Source organism: Pagrus major, chromosome 13, assembly GCF_040436345.1.
Source record: "Pagrus major chromosome 13, Pma_NU_1.0".
NCBI classification, from domain to species: Eukaryota; Metazoa; Chordata; class Actinopteri; order Spariformes; family Sparidae; genus Pagrus; species Pagrus major.
The window spans coordinates 30401636-30418109 of record NC_133227.1 but is presented as its reverse complement, the minus strand read 5'-3'; the positions used below and the strand labels follow the sequence as shown (position 1 = coordinate 30418109).

At 41.8% G+C, this 16474-nt stretch overlaps 1 protein-coding gene across 2 annotated transcripts; it reads left to right on the top strand.

Moving 5' to 3' along the window:
* The first annotated feature begins 584 nt into the window (after window positions 1–584).
* slc25a14 (solute carrier family 25 member 14) lies at window positions 585–14483 on the top strand. 2 transcript variants are annotated; one of them, XM_073479455.1, is made up of 9 exons: window positions 585–738; window positions 1314–1415; window positions 2524–2662; window positions 3915–4009; window positions 9145–9230; window positions 9774–9869; window positions 10428–10552; window positions 10724–10937; window positions 12109–14483. In XM_073479455.1, exons 2-9 carry the CDS (start codon window positions 1352–1354, stop codon window positions 12148–12150), a joined length of 861 nt encoding a protein of 286 aa, XP_073335556.1. In that variant the 5' UTR covers window positions 585–738; window positions 1314–1351; the 3' UTR covers window positions 12151–14483. The 2 variants fall into 2 exon arrangements, with proteins under 2 accessions (XP_073335556.1, XP_073335555.1); XM_073479454.1 differs by lacking the exon at window positions 585–738 and having other exon boundaries at window positions 1300–1415; window positions 12109–12224.
* Window positions 14484–16474: the final 1991 nt, after the last annotated feature.

Genomic DNA, 16474 nt, shown 5'->3' with positions numbered 1-16474 from the left:
GAATAAATGAGGTGATATATGACGGATGACTTCAGCTCAAGGTTGGGACGCTGTGTAGAACATGAATAAAACAAAGGTGCGATGATCTGCTGATCATTTTCAACTGAAAACTGTACAAAGACAATACATCTAATGTTTTACCCCATCACCTTTATTGATTGATTCTTGTAAATATATGCTTCTTTTGAATTTAATGCCATTTTATTGTTATTTGGAATTGGGTTTTCTCAGCTACTAACTTTAATTTGTTTATTTATTTAATGTTTATTTAACAGGGACGATACATACAACATTGCCACAGAAAATGGGAAAATGTGATGCATATAAGACGTCTAGCTTCAGCTAATTTGCAGTCTTTGTCCCTGGTCAGGCTTTAATATAATAATATAATAATGACGGCAGATCCACTATGAATTTTCACTCAAATAAAACAATTTTCTTAAAAGCCTATGTGTCATTTTTCATTATTACATATCTGTCTGTCTCTCGTCAGTACTCTACACTGTCCACCAGATGGCAGTAGTGCGACACTGGGGGCGGTAATAGCAGCCTTCGCACATTAAAGCAGCAGAAGAAGAAGACTGACTTCTGGTGTGTTTGACATTAGCCTGGGAGGCTAACAGCTAACAGCAGCAGGCAACTTTCTGCTTGTACTTCAGTAAAAGTCGAGCCGCGGATATTTGAAGTGATGGAAAACCAAGTGAAATAGCAGCTCGCGGACTTCTACCGACACCACAGGTACGCGACATGACGGCGGAGTGTGGCGGTAACTTAGTTGCTGACTGTTTAACACCGCTAACTGGCTGCTTCCACAAGTGTTAGCCGAGTAGCCGTTAGCCTTTAGCCTAGCAGGAGCCATCTGCTACCAGCTAACAGTCGGAGCGGCCATTAAAATGCAGTTTCCAGTTTTTAAAATGTCATGTTGTATTAAAATGATTCATTTAATGTAGTGAAGTCACGTGACACCGCTGCGTTAACGATAATAAACAACTTCATTTAATTCTCGTGACACTGTTGCTCTCACCGAGCTGTCACTCAGGTCACTCCTCTCGGGGCGCACCAGCCAATCAGGTCGCAGAAATGTTTTGATTGACCGACCTCGCAGCCAATAGGAGCCCCCGCAGCAGCTATGACGGCGCTGTGCGCGGCGCTCGGCGCAGCGGGCGTCTGTTTCCGGCGCAGTACGCGGGGATGCTGATGCTGAGGAGCCTCCTTGAAGTGTAGCAGCATCATCTCAATGTTTCCCGACATGTTGTATTGCCTGAGGCCGCAGCACTGTGTTGACCTCTGTCTCTGGACGCTGTTGTTTGTAGCGGGGCTGCAGCAGGTGGAGGCGGCCGCCGCCGAGGAGATGGCGAGTCTGAACTGGAAGCCGTTCATCTACGGAGGGATGGCCTCGATCGTCGCAGAGTTCGGTACGTGATGCAGCACAACATGCAACCCCCCATCCGTCATGCACACTGCTGGCTCACAGGCTGCGGTGTCGTGGCACTACATGTTTTATGCAAATAGTATTTAAATGCCATGAATTTGCAGTCAGAGGACAATTGTGCAGCAGCAGCAGCGTCTGCTCGGCGGTGTGAGGCTGCTGCTCGGCGGTGTGAGGCTGCTGCTCGGCGGTGTGAGGCTGCTGCTCGGCGGTGTGAGGCTGCTGCTCGGCGGTGTGAGGCTGCTGCAGGCAGGACTGATGCAGCTGAATGCATATAAAGCTCTGTGGTGCACAGTGTGTGTGCATCGTCCTGCAACTGCACATTTACACATATCATTAAGTCAGAATTCAGTTTGTTGATACACATCCAACATTTGAACAAACAACAGCCTGATTGTTTCTTAACATTAATTAATTAATTAACTGGCAGTTAGTCTCAGAGTCTGCCAATCAATCTCAGAGGCCTTGCTTTCCCTGAAAAACATGTATATTTAGATCATCTGCTGCATGATGAAAAAAGAAATTTAACCAAGTTCCCAAGGACCTGAGGTTATTTTTTTTAACGTGTAACTTGTTATTTTTGTAAAGAGCTGCACCAACGGTCACTTTCTTTTCCAGTTGAATTTGTTTTTCAAATAATCAATTAGCTCTTTGGCTTGTAAAATGTCAGAAAATGTTGAAAAATGTTGATCAGATGTTTTACTTTTGTTTCTTAAAATGACCAAGAGGAACTTTTAAGTGTTTATGAAACCTGTAACAGCAAACAAGACCATCAGTGAAAAATATCTATAGTTATTATTAATGCCTGTGCTCGGGTCTGATCACATAATCACATATAAATCATATATAAATACATTACCTCATCACAGTCCATCCTGCGGTCTCTCACTTCCAAAACAAACGTACGCACAAAAAGATCTTCACAACAGATCGTACCGCTTTTGTCCAAAGGGGGCGCTGCCTTGAGTTGCACCTTGAGAAACAGGTTAAATACGAAAAAATGTATTGATTATACATGAGAGGTGAAAAGTCCATTAATCTTATTTTTATCTGTTAATCTCTATTATCTTTCTTTTTTCACTGTTAATCCTCAGGGACATTTCCCATCGACCTGACTAAGACCCGGCTGCAGGTCCAGGGTCAGTCTCAGTACACGGAGGTCCGGTACCGAGGCATGTTCCACGCTCTGTTCAGGATCGGCAAGGAGGAGGGCGTCCGGGCGCTTTACTCTGGGTATGAAATTAGATTTTTCAGGCTCTGCATAATCTATGTTTCCTCACAGTTCAGACAGTGTTGAGCACAGTAGACGGGTACTGTGTGATGATCCGGTCCAGTACTCACCATATTGTGGGTACATGACACAGCTTTTATCTCATCCGGGCCTTTCAGTGTTTCTATCGTTTATCAAATCACTCTGAAGGAGATCTCAGTGATATTGTTCCCCACGGTCTCCTCCATCCACTTGAGTTAGGAAGATTTATAAAATGATATGTTTATAATTATAGTGATGGTTCTTAGTGTGGGCGGCCCAGTGTTCACTGATGATATAAAAATCCTCATACTTGTGTGTTTTCTATCAATTCAGCACCAGTGGAGACTTTGTGCTGCTGTATTTCCTGAACTGGTGCTTTTGTTGGTGGATCTTCATGTTCAGTGGGAATTAAATAATATGTAATATAGTATAACTTACATAATGGAGTTAACTACATGGATCATACCTGCACAGTCTGCTCTGTACCACTTCACCAGACATCTTCTACTTCAGCTTAATGGACATTTATGATTATTTATTCATTAGGTTGTGTAGTTTTTTGTGAAAGCGTAAGGTGCTACTACAAAGTGATGTTATCCAGTCGTGTTGTAAAATGAATCTTGAATTGAAGTCAAAGTTGATGGACGGTGTTCGCCTGATGTCGTACTTTAGATGTAAAGATGCCGACCACCTTGTCCTCACCATCTTGTTGCTGCTGTTGACAATCACAAAGATGCAAACGAGATGCAAAATTCTTGGATTACAACATTAGAATTAACTTAAAATTTCAGCACTAAGTTAATTCAAGATGATGGGGAAACAGTCACAGATGTCTTGCTGTTCAGTTTCACTTAAAGTCAACGTGCTGTTAAGTAAATCTAGTCGCTTGTTCTTGATCTGCGCTTGCAGTCTGCAGCGCGCTGATGGAAACAGCATGTGTTCGTTATAATATGCAGTTATAAGCTTTGCTCCCACAGCTGTTACACTTTGTGGGTGGTTAAACTGTGAATCCAACCACAGACCTGAAAGAAGCCCAGTGGGACCTGAAATGTGTTCAGTTTTTAAAGAAGGATCTTCTCTTTGATTTTGAAAGCAGCAGGTTTGAGTAACGGACCTTAAGGATGGATTTCACACACCTCAAAAAGACAGGAATTTAGTTTTTAAGACTGAAAGTAAATGATGAACACCGCCTGGATGAATCAATAAATAAACATGTCTGACGTCTCCTCCCAGGATTTCTCCGGCTCTGCTGAGACAAGCTTCTTACGGGACAATCAAGATTGGAACCTACAACTCTCTGAAGAGGCTGTTTGTCAGTCATCCTGAGGGTGAGTGTGAAACATGTCTCTGAAAACCTTCTCTTTATGAGCTCTCTTATCTTCAGCCGGCCTACAGGGAAGGAAACCAGCCTTTTAATTCACAGGTTCAGTTCGTTTGTGTCACAGAAATCACCTGAAAACATGTTTATCTACAAGATTTTACTCTGGAAAAACAGTCACAGACAGTCAGCTGAGCTCAGCAGCTGTGCAAACAATAAACTGTGTGAGATGGTTTGAATGATACGGACAGTGAGCCGCTCTGAATATTAAATTCAGATTCGTATTTGTATTCCAGCTCTGACTGGTTCAGACTGATGCAATCTCCTGCAAACTAAGTTTAATCTATAACCATGTGTGACGGCTCTTAAGTCAACTGAAGGCCCTGTGAGCCCTCCAGCACCACGACGAGCAGAACTCTTTACAGCCAACTCGCTTAGAGGAGACGACACCACCTTGAACTGCTGAACACCTCAGCAGCAACACAAAGAAGAAAACTAGAAGCACCTCAGTCATTTTCTGAATTTACATTTTAGCCAGTTAACTGATGCTGTTATCCAAAGTGTAGTAAAATGTGGTCAATTATTTTGCACTACTTGCTATCAAGTAGCCAGCATGTGACCTCAGTCTTTTAGCAGTGTGTTCAAGGACCTTGTCGTCAGCTGACGTCCTCAATGAACGACACGTTTGGCCTCTCTCAACCTGCCAATGTTAGTGGTTAACATGTTAAGAGTTGTTGAGTTAACATGTCGGTCACGAGTCAGGAGAAACTTAACAAACTTTGTGAATCGCAAAAAAAATCATCATGTCCATGTTTATCTGCACGTAGAGCAGGAAAGTGATATCTGATCTCAAGTGGTCACTCAAGACACAGACGCTTTTACAAAAGACTTGAAGTAACCCCTCACATTTAAAGTCGACCTGAACGTTGAAGAAAGGTTTAGTTAGTCCTCTTACAGTGTTATCTTTTATGAGGTGAAAGATGGGACTGTTGCTCTCCACCCTGGACACAACACAATGAAATAAATTACTAATCGGCAAGTGATCCACAGAGTAATTATGAAAATGATATTAGACCTCCAAAAAATTGTAGTTATTTCTGTAAGTTAGTCCTCTCTTTTGCGTTATCTTTGTTTCATGAACCAAAATGTTGTGACCCTGCTTATCTTCTGTTTTCTGCTTCGTCTCATCTCTCAGTCGGAGATCTCTCATTTACTTTTCTTCTGTTTGGACTTAAAACATCTTTCCTGCCTCAAACAGCTCAAACAGGCTTTCTTTCCTCTTTGTCTAATTTGGGTGTTTTGGTAGTTGGTTGCTTCTGTTTACATGCAGACATGGATGAAGAGGAGTTCATATTATTCCAACAATTTGCTGTAATTATCTCATTAGATTACTTTGTCTATAACCCATCAGAATAGGTGTAGTAGACAATGTGGGATCAGCACACAAAGACATGAAGTGCCCATCAGTTCACCCTGATGATATCAGTGCAGTGACACTTCATCAATATGTTTTCACGGAGCAGGTTTCTGTAAGCTGCACAGCTGCTGAGCCTTTCAGTGTCCGACTGTAGACGCCACGCCCTCTAAAAGAAAAGGCTGGACGTGTCGTGGCAACCTTTGTTGACCTGCTGGAAGCAGAGTGAGTGTGTTAAACTGCCGGCACTAATTTGCAAGCCAAATAGATAAGAGAGGAGAGGAGAGGAGAGGAGAGAGAGGGGGAGGAGAGGAGAGGAGAGGGGGAGGAAGAGGGTGAGTCAGGCTACAGTGACACTGCAGCTGTAAGTGCTCTGATGTGCTTTTACCCTCCTGACACAGATCTCATAGAGTTTTATATGTTTCATTGACCTGGAAACAGACACGTCCTCAACACAAAGAGTGATCACCATTCAGGGAGACGCCTCACATGAGGGGTGTGTCGTATCATGTATTTCACCATAAAACCAGATTTATTATTTTTTGTTATGATATCGTGATAATAGCAATATTTCGACTCGATGTATTGATGTTGTGCGTCATACAACAACAAGCATGGCTGAAAGTGAAAGTAACATTGCTCCCAGCTCCACGGTGGAGGAGTTGGGCTCATTGATTCTCCCTCTACCAACAAAAATAGTTTCATCCGTTTCAAATGATATAACCGTCACTGCCTACATACTTCCAGGCGTCCTGCACGTTAGCATGGATGATAAGTAATACAACCACTAGAGGACGCCGCACAGACTCATATTGGTCTTGTGTGGTCTCCTCCCAGCTGTTCTGCAGTAACTGTGTCTGTGCTGGGTGAAGTACCATCACACAGACGTCTCAAACCTCTCCTAAAGAAGTTTTAACAAGTTCCCTCTTGTCTCTTGTGATTGTGTCTCGCTCGAGCTATTGGCTACACTGCTGCACTGCCCCCCACGACTACCAAAGGTCGTACTCTGCTGCGCCGTGTCTGTCAGCTTTCAGAAAACGTGCAGAAATACAGACGAAGTGAACACCGAGTACGTCTCCGTCTGTTTCCGTGTGTGCATCTAATGTTGAGCATAAACGAGCCTGAAGTTCCCAAAAGGAAGGGATGCACTGAGTGTGAATTATGAGCCGATACGATGCAGATACTGATGATGTTGTTGTTTCTTTTGATAATTATTGTAATTTATTCCCCTATATGTGCCAGGGAAGCAAATAAATCTTCATTATAATAAAAAAAAACTGAATTGTTTTAAAGTTATTCAGTCCAGTATCCTTGAAAGAGCCTTGAAATTTGGTCTTACAAATTAATCAGAATCAGAAAAAAAGAAAATGTATGAAACGAGTCTCAACATAACTGTTTTCGACATGTCAGAGAATCTTTTATATCTTTGAAAAGTAACTGCTTCAAAAGCCTTTCAGCCGGCTGTACAACTACCTTCTCTATGGTGAGATTTTTTCAGTACAAAGTGTTGGCAGACGTCACGATCCGGTAGCTTGTGCCTTCAGTGAACGTCGTCTTATTTGCTGAAAGCAGCCAGTAAGGAGAATATCAGCTTATACCAACATCCAGCAGACATATCGGTGTATTCCTACCAACACAGGGAAGTGACTTCAGTGGTGTAGACGAAGGAAGAAGTGCAACAAGACTGAAACGCCAAAAATGGGATTATGACAGAGAGCCACTTCAGACAAATGGCTTCGCGCTACATTTATCAGCCATTCACCGGCGCCAGCAGGTTTGTGAGCCTCACAGGAAGTTTGACCACGGGCTCTGTGTCGGCCTCGTTTACCTCCGGCTGCTTTTTATTTGTCCTTCGTCTTTTCCTATTTACTGCTCCTCCCTCTTTCCTGTTTCTTTGTTCTCCTTGCTCCACTCTTCTTTCCATCTGCTCCTTTCAATAATTAATGGGCAATTAGTGTATATCAGATTATTAATATAAATAATAGAGTAGATGTAGGTAGGACAGAACTGAGTGGTTGAAAGGAAATAAAAGAGTGAAGTTATATTTTTATACTTTTCTTAAAAACATTTGGAAACTACGTTTGAATTTATGAGCTTGATTTGAATCTTGTTTTTGCATTAAGTAAAGTCATGATGTGGTTAGCCTAGCTTAGCATGAAGACTGGAGACAGAGGGCAGATGGACCGCAGTGAGAACAGTTTGTGATTTCGGTCGCTTTACAGCTGCAGTGGCTCCAGTGGAAGGCTGCGTATAAATTCATGATACCAGGATGTTATTTAACGAGAAGTGAGGTTTTTACATTTCTGTTTGTTTACTGGTTAAACTAACGTGTCGGCACCAATTAACCAGGCGACTGTCTTGTGCATTCAGTGTCCTTCTTGAATATTGATGATCTGAATCTAATGTGAAAAGTAGATGAGGGAGGTTTCAAACTGATCCAGGGATGAAGACCTTTTGTTGTTTGTAATGTTTTACCAGAACACAAAACTCTTTTTTCTTTGTCTGTGTTGATTGTCTGCCTCTCCACTCTGCATGCCCTCCGCCTCGATGGTGCCACTGTGCTCTGAATGCTTGTCTTGATGCAGGCTTGGGTTTGCCCCGTGGTTGTGGTGGGATCGAACGCCCCGTTACGCCGTCCAAAAACTGAGCGGCGCGTGGACCGCCACGCTAACTGTCGGTCAGGTTGATCAAGGATCACTGTAACTATTGTTCTGAACTCAGTCCGTCTCCTCCTCCTTCTTCTGACTTCAGCGTAGACGCCACACTGGGCTACAACTAATGAGATCCACCACATGCTAACAAACTCTGCTGAGGCTAATGCTAACCGTTTATTTAAAGCTAATGTAGAGAGTGTGCAGACATTTCAAATTATCCTCAGTTCTGATCTGCTTGGAGTGCCAGACAAGTGGAGTCTGAAGGTCCATCGAGTGTCACTTTGTGTTGATACACAGTTAACTCGGCCCACCTGGTGCTCCAAGCAGGTCACAGCAGATACATCACATGAATTAGACACAGTGATTTATTGTATTGAGCTCTGTCACAGACAGTAATCCATAAAAATAGATGCTTCTCTAAAAGATACTTGTTTGTTCTTTCTGACTCTCGTAGCCACTTGTTCAGAGTTCATAATGATCCTGAATCTGTAGCTCTGCCGCAATCAAACGGGATGTAAGACCAGATGTAGAAGGTCCGTCTGCGTCCGTGTCATTGTCAACACACTTTAACTTGTGTCTTGTTTGGGTCGGAGCAAACTGTGTTTTTCTAGATCTAAATGATAAAATCCATGAAGTGCGTAAATGAAAATGTCACGTCTGAATCATCCTGAACAACATAACTGTGATTCACGTTATTCTGCCGATAATCATCAAAATATTCTTAAAACTTTAAGAAAAAAACTAAAATTTCACTAAAACGTAATGAAAACAATATAATCTGACATGTTCAGTAACATCAGTAAAAACATGCCTACGTGTTTCAGGCATTACGGCCTTCATCAGGGCCGGACTGCTTCAACACGACGCTGCTGAATAATCACACAGACGTTTTGTCCCAAACAAGATGGACCAGTGTTTTGAGAGTGACACTGCATGATGATTTAATGATCTCTGGAAATAACTCATCCTTCTAGACGTCTATACGTAGTAAACCGAGGCTAATCTGAATCTAATTATGTTTGTGTGCTTTTGTTTTTGTTTTTGTATATTAAAATAATTTCTGGTCTCTCCTGACAGACGAGACGATGGTCATCAACGTCTTCTGTGGTGTTGTGTCCGGAGTCCTGTCCTCGTCTCTGGCCAACCCTACCGACGTCCTCAAGGTGATTCTTCAAAATATACGCTAAGATATCAGTTTATCAATATATCAAAGCAAATCCTTTGTTAAAGAAGTGACAGAGCATCCAGTGCTGATGTGTTCCTGCTCCACAGTTACATAAAAACAGGTTGAAATTTAATTTAATGTTTGTTTGTTTGTTTTTAACATTCCAGCTAATTCTGACTTTCCAGGTTTAATGTTTCCTGTTACAGAACAAATGGTTTAGTTTGAGGCTTCCTTAAAGAAATCAACCAGAACACATTTAAGTTTCGAGGATTCAGGATTCAGTTTCACAGAATAATAATTCAGCTTGTAAATGTATGTTACTTTGTGTGAATTACTAATGAATCAAGAGAAAATGAATCAGTGATTATATTGGTGATCAATAAAGTGTTTGGGTTGATCTTGTCTACTAATTCATGACATTATATTAAAATATTTAAAAATTCCCGACAGACAAGTGGATTTATTCCCACAGCTGCTTAAAACAAATCCTCCTCCTGAGACCAGAGTGTGAAAGTGTTTGTTCTTCTTGTGTTTGGTCCAGATCAGGATGCAGGCGCAGGGCAGTCTGCTTCAAGGCAGCATGATGTCCAACTTCATCAACATCTACCAGACAGAGGGCACCAAAGGGCTGTGGAGAGTGAGTGCTGGAGCTCTTTGTGAAGGGATGTGTGTGTGTGTGTGTGTGTGTAATGTACGTGTTAGCAGTGGAGACTGTGTTCAACATGGCGCCCACATTTTCATGAGTCTTTCATTTTTATCGGACTTCGCGGCTCAGAATCCAAAAACACAAACTCTGATTGTTTGTGACACTTAATTCTGCATGTAGAGATCCTAAACTAAGCATCCGAGCGATTAAATCTATGTTTATATACATCGAATGAATGAATCAAATGAAAATGTGAAAACAGTATAAAAGTTGTTGCTTGTAGTGATGAACCTGAGAATGATTTCCTGAATCTGCAGCTCCTCTAAGCTTCACTGTGAGTTTCAGCTCTCATCTGGCTCCGACTTTACGGTCTTGGTTCATTCTCACTGCTCTCATTGTGTTAAGCGGTAAATGGCCCACTACAGAAAAAAAGGAACACTTCAACAGGAAAAATGATTTCATACATGTTGTTTCTTGTAGCACTGTGAGTTTGTTGTACTGTGACAGTGTTACCGTCAGACTTATCTTCTTCATCCTCCTCCTCCTCAGGGTGTCATCCCCACAGCGCAGCGAGCAGCCATTGTTGTTGGGGTGGAACTTCCTGTCTATGACATAACGAAGAAGCACCTCCTTCGCTCCGGAGTCATGGGCGACACCATTTTGACACATTTCATGTACGTTTATTTACTCTTCAATCCTCAGTTCGGATCACTCTGTGTGTTTTGAAGCAGTGTGATGGAGGCTGCTGCAGTGAACTGTGACTGTTTTTTAAATGAGTGACTTTTGATTGAAACTCGGCTTCAGACTGGTCAGTTTACCTTGTTCCGTGTCTGATGTGTGTGCAGCTCAAGTTTCACGTGTGGCCTGGCGGGGGCGCTGGCCTCCAACCCCGTAGACGTGGTCCGGACCCGGATGATGAACCAGCGAGTGATGACGGGAGGCCCCATGTACAAAGGAACACTGGACGGAGTGATGCAGACGTGGAGGAACGAGGGCTTCTTCGCTCTCTATAAGGGATTCTGGCCCAACTGGCTGCGGCTGGGCCCGTGGAACATCATCGTATCCTTTAAAACACACTCAGTGCTTCACAGCAGAACAGGAGACAGGAACAAACTGTAAAGCCTGGAATAGATCTCATGTTGTCTCTCCAGATATACTCATCCACCAAAAATGTCCGTGTGGTCACAGAGTCGAGGGATATGAAAATATATCACATGAGAAACGTGTCAGAGCCTCGTCTCTAATGTCTCTAGTGTGCTTTATGACAGAATTGTGTTTTTATGTGATATTCCATCAATATGACGAAGATATTGACTTCATAGGTATTTAATCGACGTTCTTATCTGGTTATTTTCCCACTAGATTTACTACATAACTATATAGATTGATAGTGCAACATAAGCTGCATCATAATAATGGATTTCATCCAGTTTTTCCACTCCTAAGTCAACGTAAGATATATTTCATTGATTGTTAGCTTAGTTATTGAGGATTTTCAGCAACATTCAGTTGACCTGTGCTAAAACAAGTTGTCGAGTGATCAACTTGTTTTAAACGAGTCTGTTCAGCTCGGTTCATCGAGCCTCCGGCATTTATATATTCTTCTAAATTGCTTTGAGAACCAGACTTTATATTCACACAGGCTCATACAAGAGACTTGATTTCATTATTTTTTCTCTTCGCTGAGAAAAATTGTGATGGATGAATCCTGATTAATTGTTAAAATCTACAGCAAGTATGAAGATCTTTCTGTTCTCATTAACATTTCTTCAACTAAACTACAGACTGCTCCTTTAACAATAACTGAAACATAACAGCAGCTGATACTGTGACGGTGCAGGTCATTCACCACATCAGTGTTTCACAAATCAATGTAACTTTAAAGTGTTTTTATTTTCCTGCACTGACGGCTCTGCCACTGTCAGACCATCACGTGTGGATCAGTAAAGATCAACAGATCGTTGGTTTCATGTCCTCACAACTGTCATTTTCATATTTTAGTTAAAAAAAGATATAAAGTTATTTCACAACAACAGCTTGACTTTATCTTCTTCGTCTTTGTGCAGGTGAGTGTTAGACAACTTCAATTACTCTTCAGTTTCTCTAATCTGTCCAGAGTGAACCCTCTTCACAAACAAATCGATAATCTAAGATTAAAAAATGGTGATTATTATAAAGGTGCATGCTGTGAAATATCCATTTGACCTGTTTTCCTGAACACCCTCCTCAGTTCTTCATCACCTTCGAGCAGCTGAAGAAGCTCCCGTTTTAACGGCAGCAGGAAGTGAGACTTCCCTCAGACTGTGTCGGGCATATAAGAGGAGTGTGAGCACGGCAGCACCTGGAGTTTCAGCACCAGTATATTCACGCTCCTTCAAATTCATACCAATGATACGCTCCGGTATCAGTCATCTACTCACGCTCATCCAAATCTTATGTTGACTTCTCTTTTTATTGCAAAGTGTTTTATTTATTGTCACTGTTTTAAGGATGATTATTCTCACCCTCAGCCACCTTTGACACTCCGCAGGCAGCTAAATGTTCGGTTGTAGCAGAGGACTGAAAGTTTGGAAGACTAGGTTTTATTTCCTCGAGCTGACGAGTGAGACGGATTTTACTTTGTGGAATCTCGTCAACTTTTAAATGACAAACAGAGAAGACGCCTCCGATTGTTGCTCAGGAAAAACATGGGAAATTGATTTATTATAAGCCAGTGAGTTACAGAAAGTCTGTCCAGACCTGCATGGCTACACAGTTTGAGGAGGTTTAATTAATTTTAAATTGAATTACGTGTAGAAATCCTGTTTTTTTTAAATGAGTTGGCGCTGCATGAAATCTGCTCGGGATATTTAATTGTTGAATGTTGATGCACGGGAGAAGAGAAGGTGGCTGTTACAGGTCGTTACTGTACTGAGAGAACAGATTCGAGCAGCACTCCAGATGAGTCACTCGTACTCGTGTATGTTGTGATCTTTGGTTTATTAAGGTGTCAAGAAAAGCTGCTGCAAAGCTTCTGCAGATTTTCCAAAGCAGTTTGAATTTTTAAGGTGCTGTGTGTAAATTTGGCCACCATCAAAATTGGCTGCTGAGCGAGCTAGCTCATTTAGCTGTTCAGCTAGCGAGCTGCCCTGGGACCTTGCTGTGGTATGGGACGGCTAGCTGGTTAGCATGCTAACTTCAGTAGACATCTTTGCAACACATACATGTAGACGTCTTACACGTAGAAACGTGTATTTCTTTGTCTTTTATCATTTTTGAATGTTTTAAACTAAATTTCTTAGTTGTTGCACCTTGAAGTGGGTCAGTTGCCAGAAAATCACTCGACACATGAACACATTTTTTTTTTTTAAAATCTATTTATTGTTTGTTGTTTTAGGGAAAATCACGCGTCACATGTTGGAACACAAACTCTGAACATCTGATCGTAAAGAGCCACTGAAGTTTTATTAGAAACGATCAGAAATCTGAACCAAAGCCTCGTCTGACAAAACAAAGTTTGTTTTTCTCGTCTTCATTTTTTTTTTTTTTTTTTTTTTTTTTAAGGAAATACTCACTTCCGATCAGTCACTCCTGATGAAGGTGTTTTTTGTTCATTTTGCTGTAACGACATTCATTTTTTCGTTTGTTTGCCTCCAGTCTGCTGCAGTATTCAGAGCTGATGGCTGTGAGCAGCGTGATTTCATTAACGACTGAGAACTTAATGTAGATCGCTGTACAGACTCAGTGGCACGTGGAGGTGGACGTATTTTATCATACACATGTCCAGGTGTACATATGATGCCTTGTCGTGCTGCTTTTACTGTTGCGTCCCTCGTTCGAGGTGAAGTCCTGGCATGAAGAGAAGAGTGGCAGCTGATGTGGAGACGAGGGCCTTTGTGCCAAATTAGTTTCTACTGGGTGAAATTTATTTGCAGATAATTGTGACGGAGGTTTGATTTCACAGCAGCTGTGAGTCTGCTGGAAACCGTCTGAACGTCAGAGTCGTGAATTCTCCACCAAACCTCCTCCATCTTTAAACAGACCAAATGCATCTTTCTTAAGTAACATGTATTTTTAATTATTTATGTCAGGTCATAAACGATCTCTTCACACCTGCTACGAATTATGCGCAAATAATCATTTTTCCCTCGTTTGAGCAGCTTCTGTACCAGGTGACCTCACTCCTTCATCCACCTGCATCACCAAACCTTTGTGTTGATGTTGAATGTTATATTTTATCAGTATTTTAGTAGTTTTTAAAAGTTTAATTTAGCCAACGCTTCATGTTAAAGCCCTATATTAAGGTCCCTGTAATAAGTGTAATATGTAATAAGGCCTAACACGTCCTATAGAAGCATTGTTTAAGGATTTATTGACCTTAATACAGCGTTACTCTTGTTCTTCTGGTAGCTGCAGAAAGCACAGCTGGTTGTTAATAATAGTCTGTATTAATCTTAATAAAGCAACAAAGCTTCATTAAGGTTTAATAAGTAAGTCTCTGTAATGCTATTTAAAGGAATTTTCTGAATTTTTTATTAACATTCTTGAGCACTTTAAGTTTATTGTAAGTGTTTATAAATGTCGACATGAACATGTTTCTATGCTGTTATAAACACCTGTATATTCTGATGAATGTTTATGAGGACAGCCTGACTAACTAACTCTTACTACAGCGACCTTAATATGAAGCTTCTACTCTGTTGATCCTGATGACGGCATTATTGCTTTTGGTGCTCAGTGGTTTCTCATCCTGTCAGCGACTTTCTCCTCGGTGTCATGAACCGATCTTGAGACCGAGATGTCGTCTTTCCTCTGTTGTAACGACACAAACCTGCTGGATTCTATAAAACGCACATTTAAAATATTTAATCATTTATAGCTTCAGCAGCACCAGCACCGGTCTGTACTGTAGGTGGCTTTTTTATTAGAGACTGTGAACCAGCTGGACTTCTCGGTCATATTTTCCGTCTGCTTTTATCCAGTTCAGTAGAAAACTTTGTGAATGAAGCTGCTTCTCGTACTCGTTATTTAAACCACACATGCTGTACTTTTGACCTGAAGTGAATCAGTTCAGCTTCAGAAATCTCACAACATTGTTTTAAAACTGATCCTGACTGCAGAATCAAAATCAAACTGAACTGAATCTCAAGTATCAGATTTGAGAAAATCACTGATGGGAGGTAAAATGTGTGTTTGTAAGAAGTTCGTTCTTCCTTTTCTCGAGCGATGTCTGCAGCTATTTGCAACTCTGATCGTTCTCCAGCCATGTGCAGCTACTCGAGTTGGTTTCATTGTGGGACAGTTGAGTGTTGGATCAGAGTGCGTTGAGGCGAGAGGTCTTCACAGGTCCCAGCATTTGTGGCCAAACCGAAAAAGACACAGAAATGTACTCCCCAGAACTGAACCAGCCCCAACGAATGGCACCGATTTCAGTCCACCTTGAAGTGGTAGTTGGGGTCTTTGGTTGTATGAGGTACTAAACCCTCGTCAGTGTGTTACCTGCAGCAGACGACCGTCAGCTGTTCCCCGTGTGGAGAAGCAGCACGTAGCACCAACAGCAAAACACATTTTAGCCACCTCAAAGGAGGAACACCTAAAAATCTATATATCCGTTGATGTGCTATATTTTGAACATTTTGGGACGACATTCCCTCGACCGTACAATGTCCACTTTCCTACGCACAAGCACAGCTGTGCCTGCACTGTGTTACGCCGCAGATCAGCTGTTTGGGTTGAACTTTCATCTGCAGTCTGACGGCCATGTAAAAAACCCATAATGTTCACGCTGTAGCGAACACAACAAGGAGGAAGAGTTGGTGCTCCGACAATATAAATGTCACAGTATGGAGAAGTGAGACTGAGTGGAAGTCTTTAACTCGGTGGCTGACCTCACTGGCAGAAACCCTGATGTGTATATCAGAAAATGAATATAATAATAATAATCATGGATATTGAAATCTGGTTCCTCTGGTTTGTGTTGACTTAAATGTCTGTTGAAGGGTGGAGCTGGTTTAAGAGGCCACGTGTTCTGAGTCTCTGGCTGGACTCTTGTTTTTTTTGTATTTCTGACAAAGTTCTGCTGTCCAGTTATTTAAACACAGTCCTGGGAGAGTTGCTCTGTTACAGCCTTACTCTTTACATCGATCACCTGTTTAAAGTGTTACTCCTCTCTGTCTCTGTCTGTTCTGAGGCCTCATCACCACACTGAGTGTGGGTTTAGCTTTTCCTTTAGTTTCTGGCGACAGGCTGCGTTTCAAAAGTTTCAGAATATTTCAGTGCATCTGTTACCTCATCCTTCCTGAGCCATTTAAATGTCTGCTAACAGTTACACAAAGTACTCGAGTACAGCAGTAAGTGTCACAGACTCTAATCAGCGTGAGTGCAGAGTAATCTGAGTACCGTGGTCAGAGCTGAGGTCAGAGGTCCAGACTGACACGGATACATTTGAAAACAGGTTTTTGGTTTTGATCCACACTGAGGTGACAGAACTTTGACCTGCTGAGATCAGTTCACGATTATTTTCACTGTCGATTAATCTGAGTTTTTTTCTGGATTCATGGTTTAGTTGTTTTCTATAAAATGTCAGAAAAGGGTGAAAAATGTCGATCAGCACAAGA

Bases quoted from the DNA above. Each gene is read 5' to 3' on its own strand.
- slc25a14 (XM_073479455.1), top strand. From the start codon at position 1,352: ATGGCGAGTCTGAACTGGAAGCCGTTCATCTACGGAGGGATGGCCTCG. The intron at 1,416-2,523 runs GTACGTGATGCA...GTTAATCCTCAG, and splicing joins CTCGATCGTCGCAGAGTTCG to GGACATTTCCCATCGACCTG. The intron at 10,553-10,723 runs GTACGTTTATTT...ATGTGTGTGCAG, and splicing joins ACCATTTTGACACATTTCAT to CTCAAGTTTCACGTGTGGCC.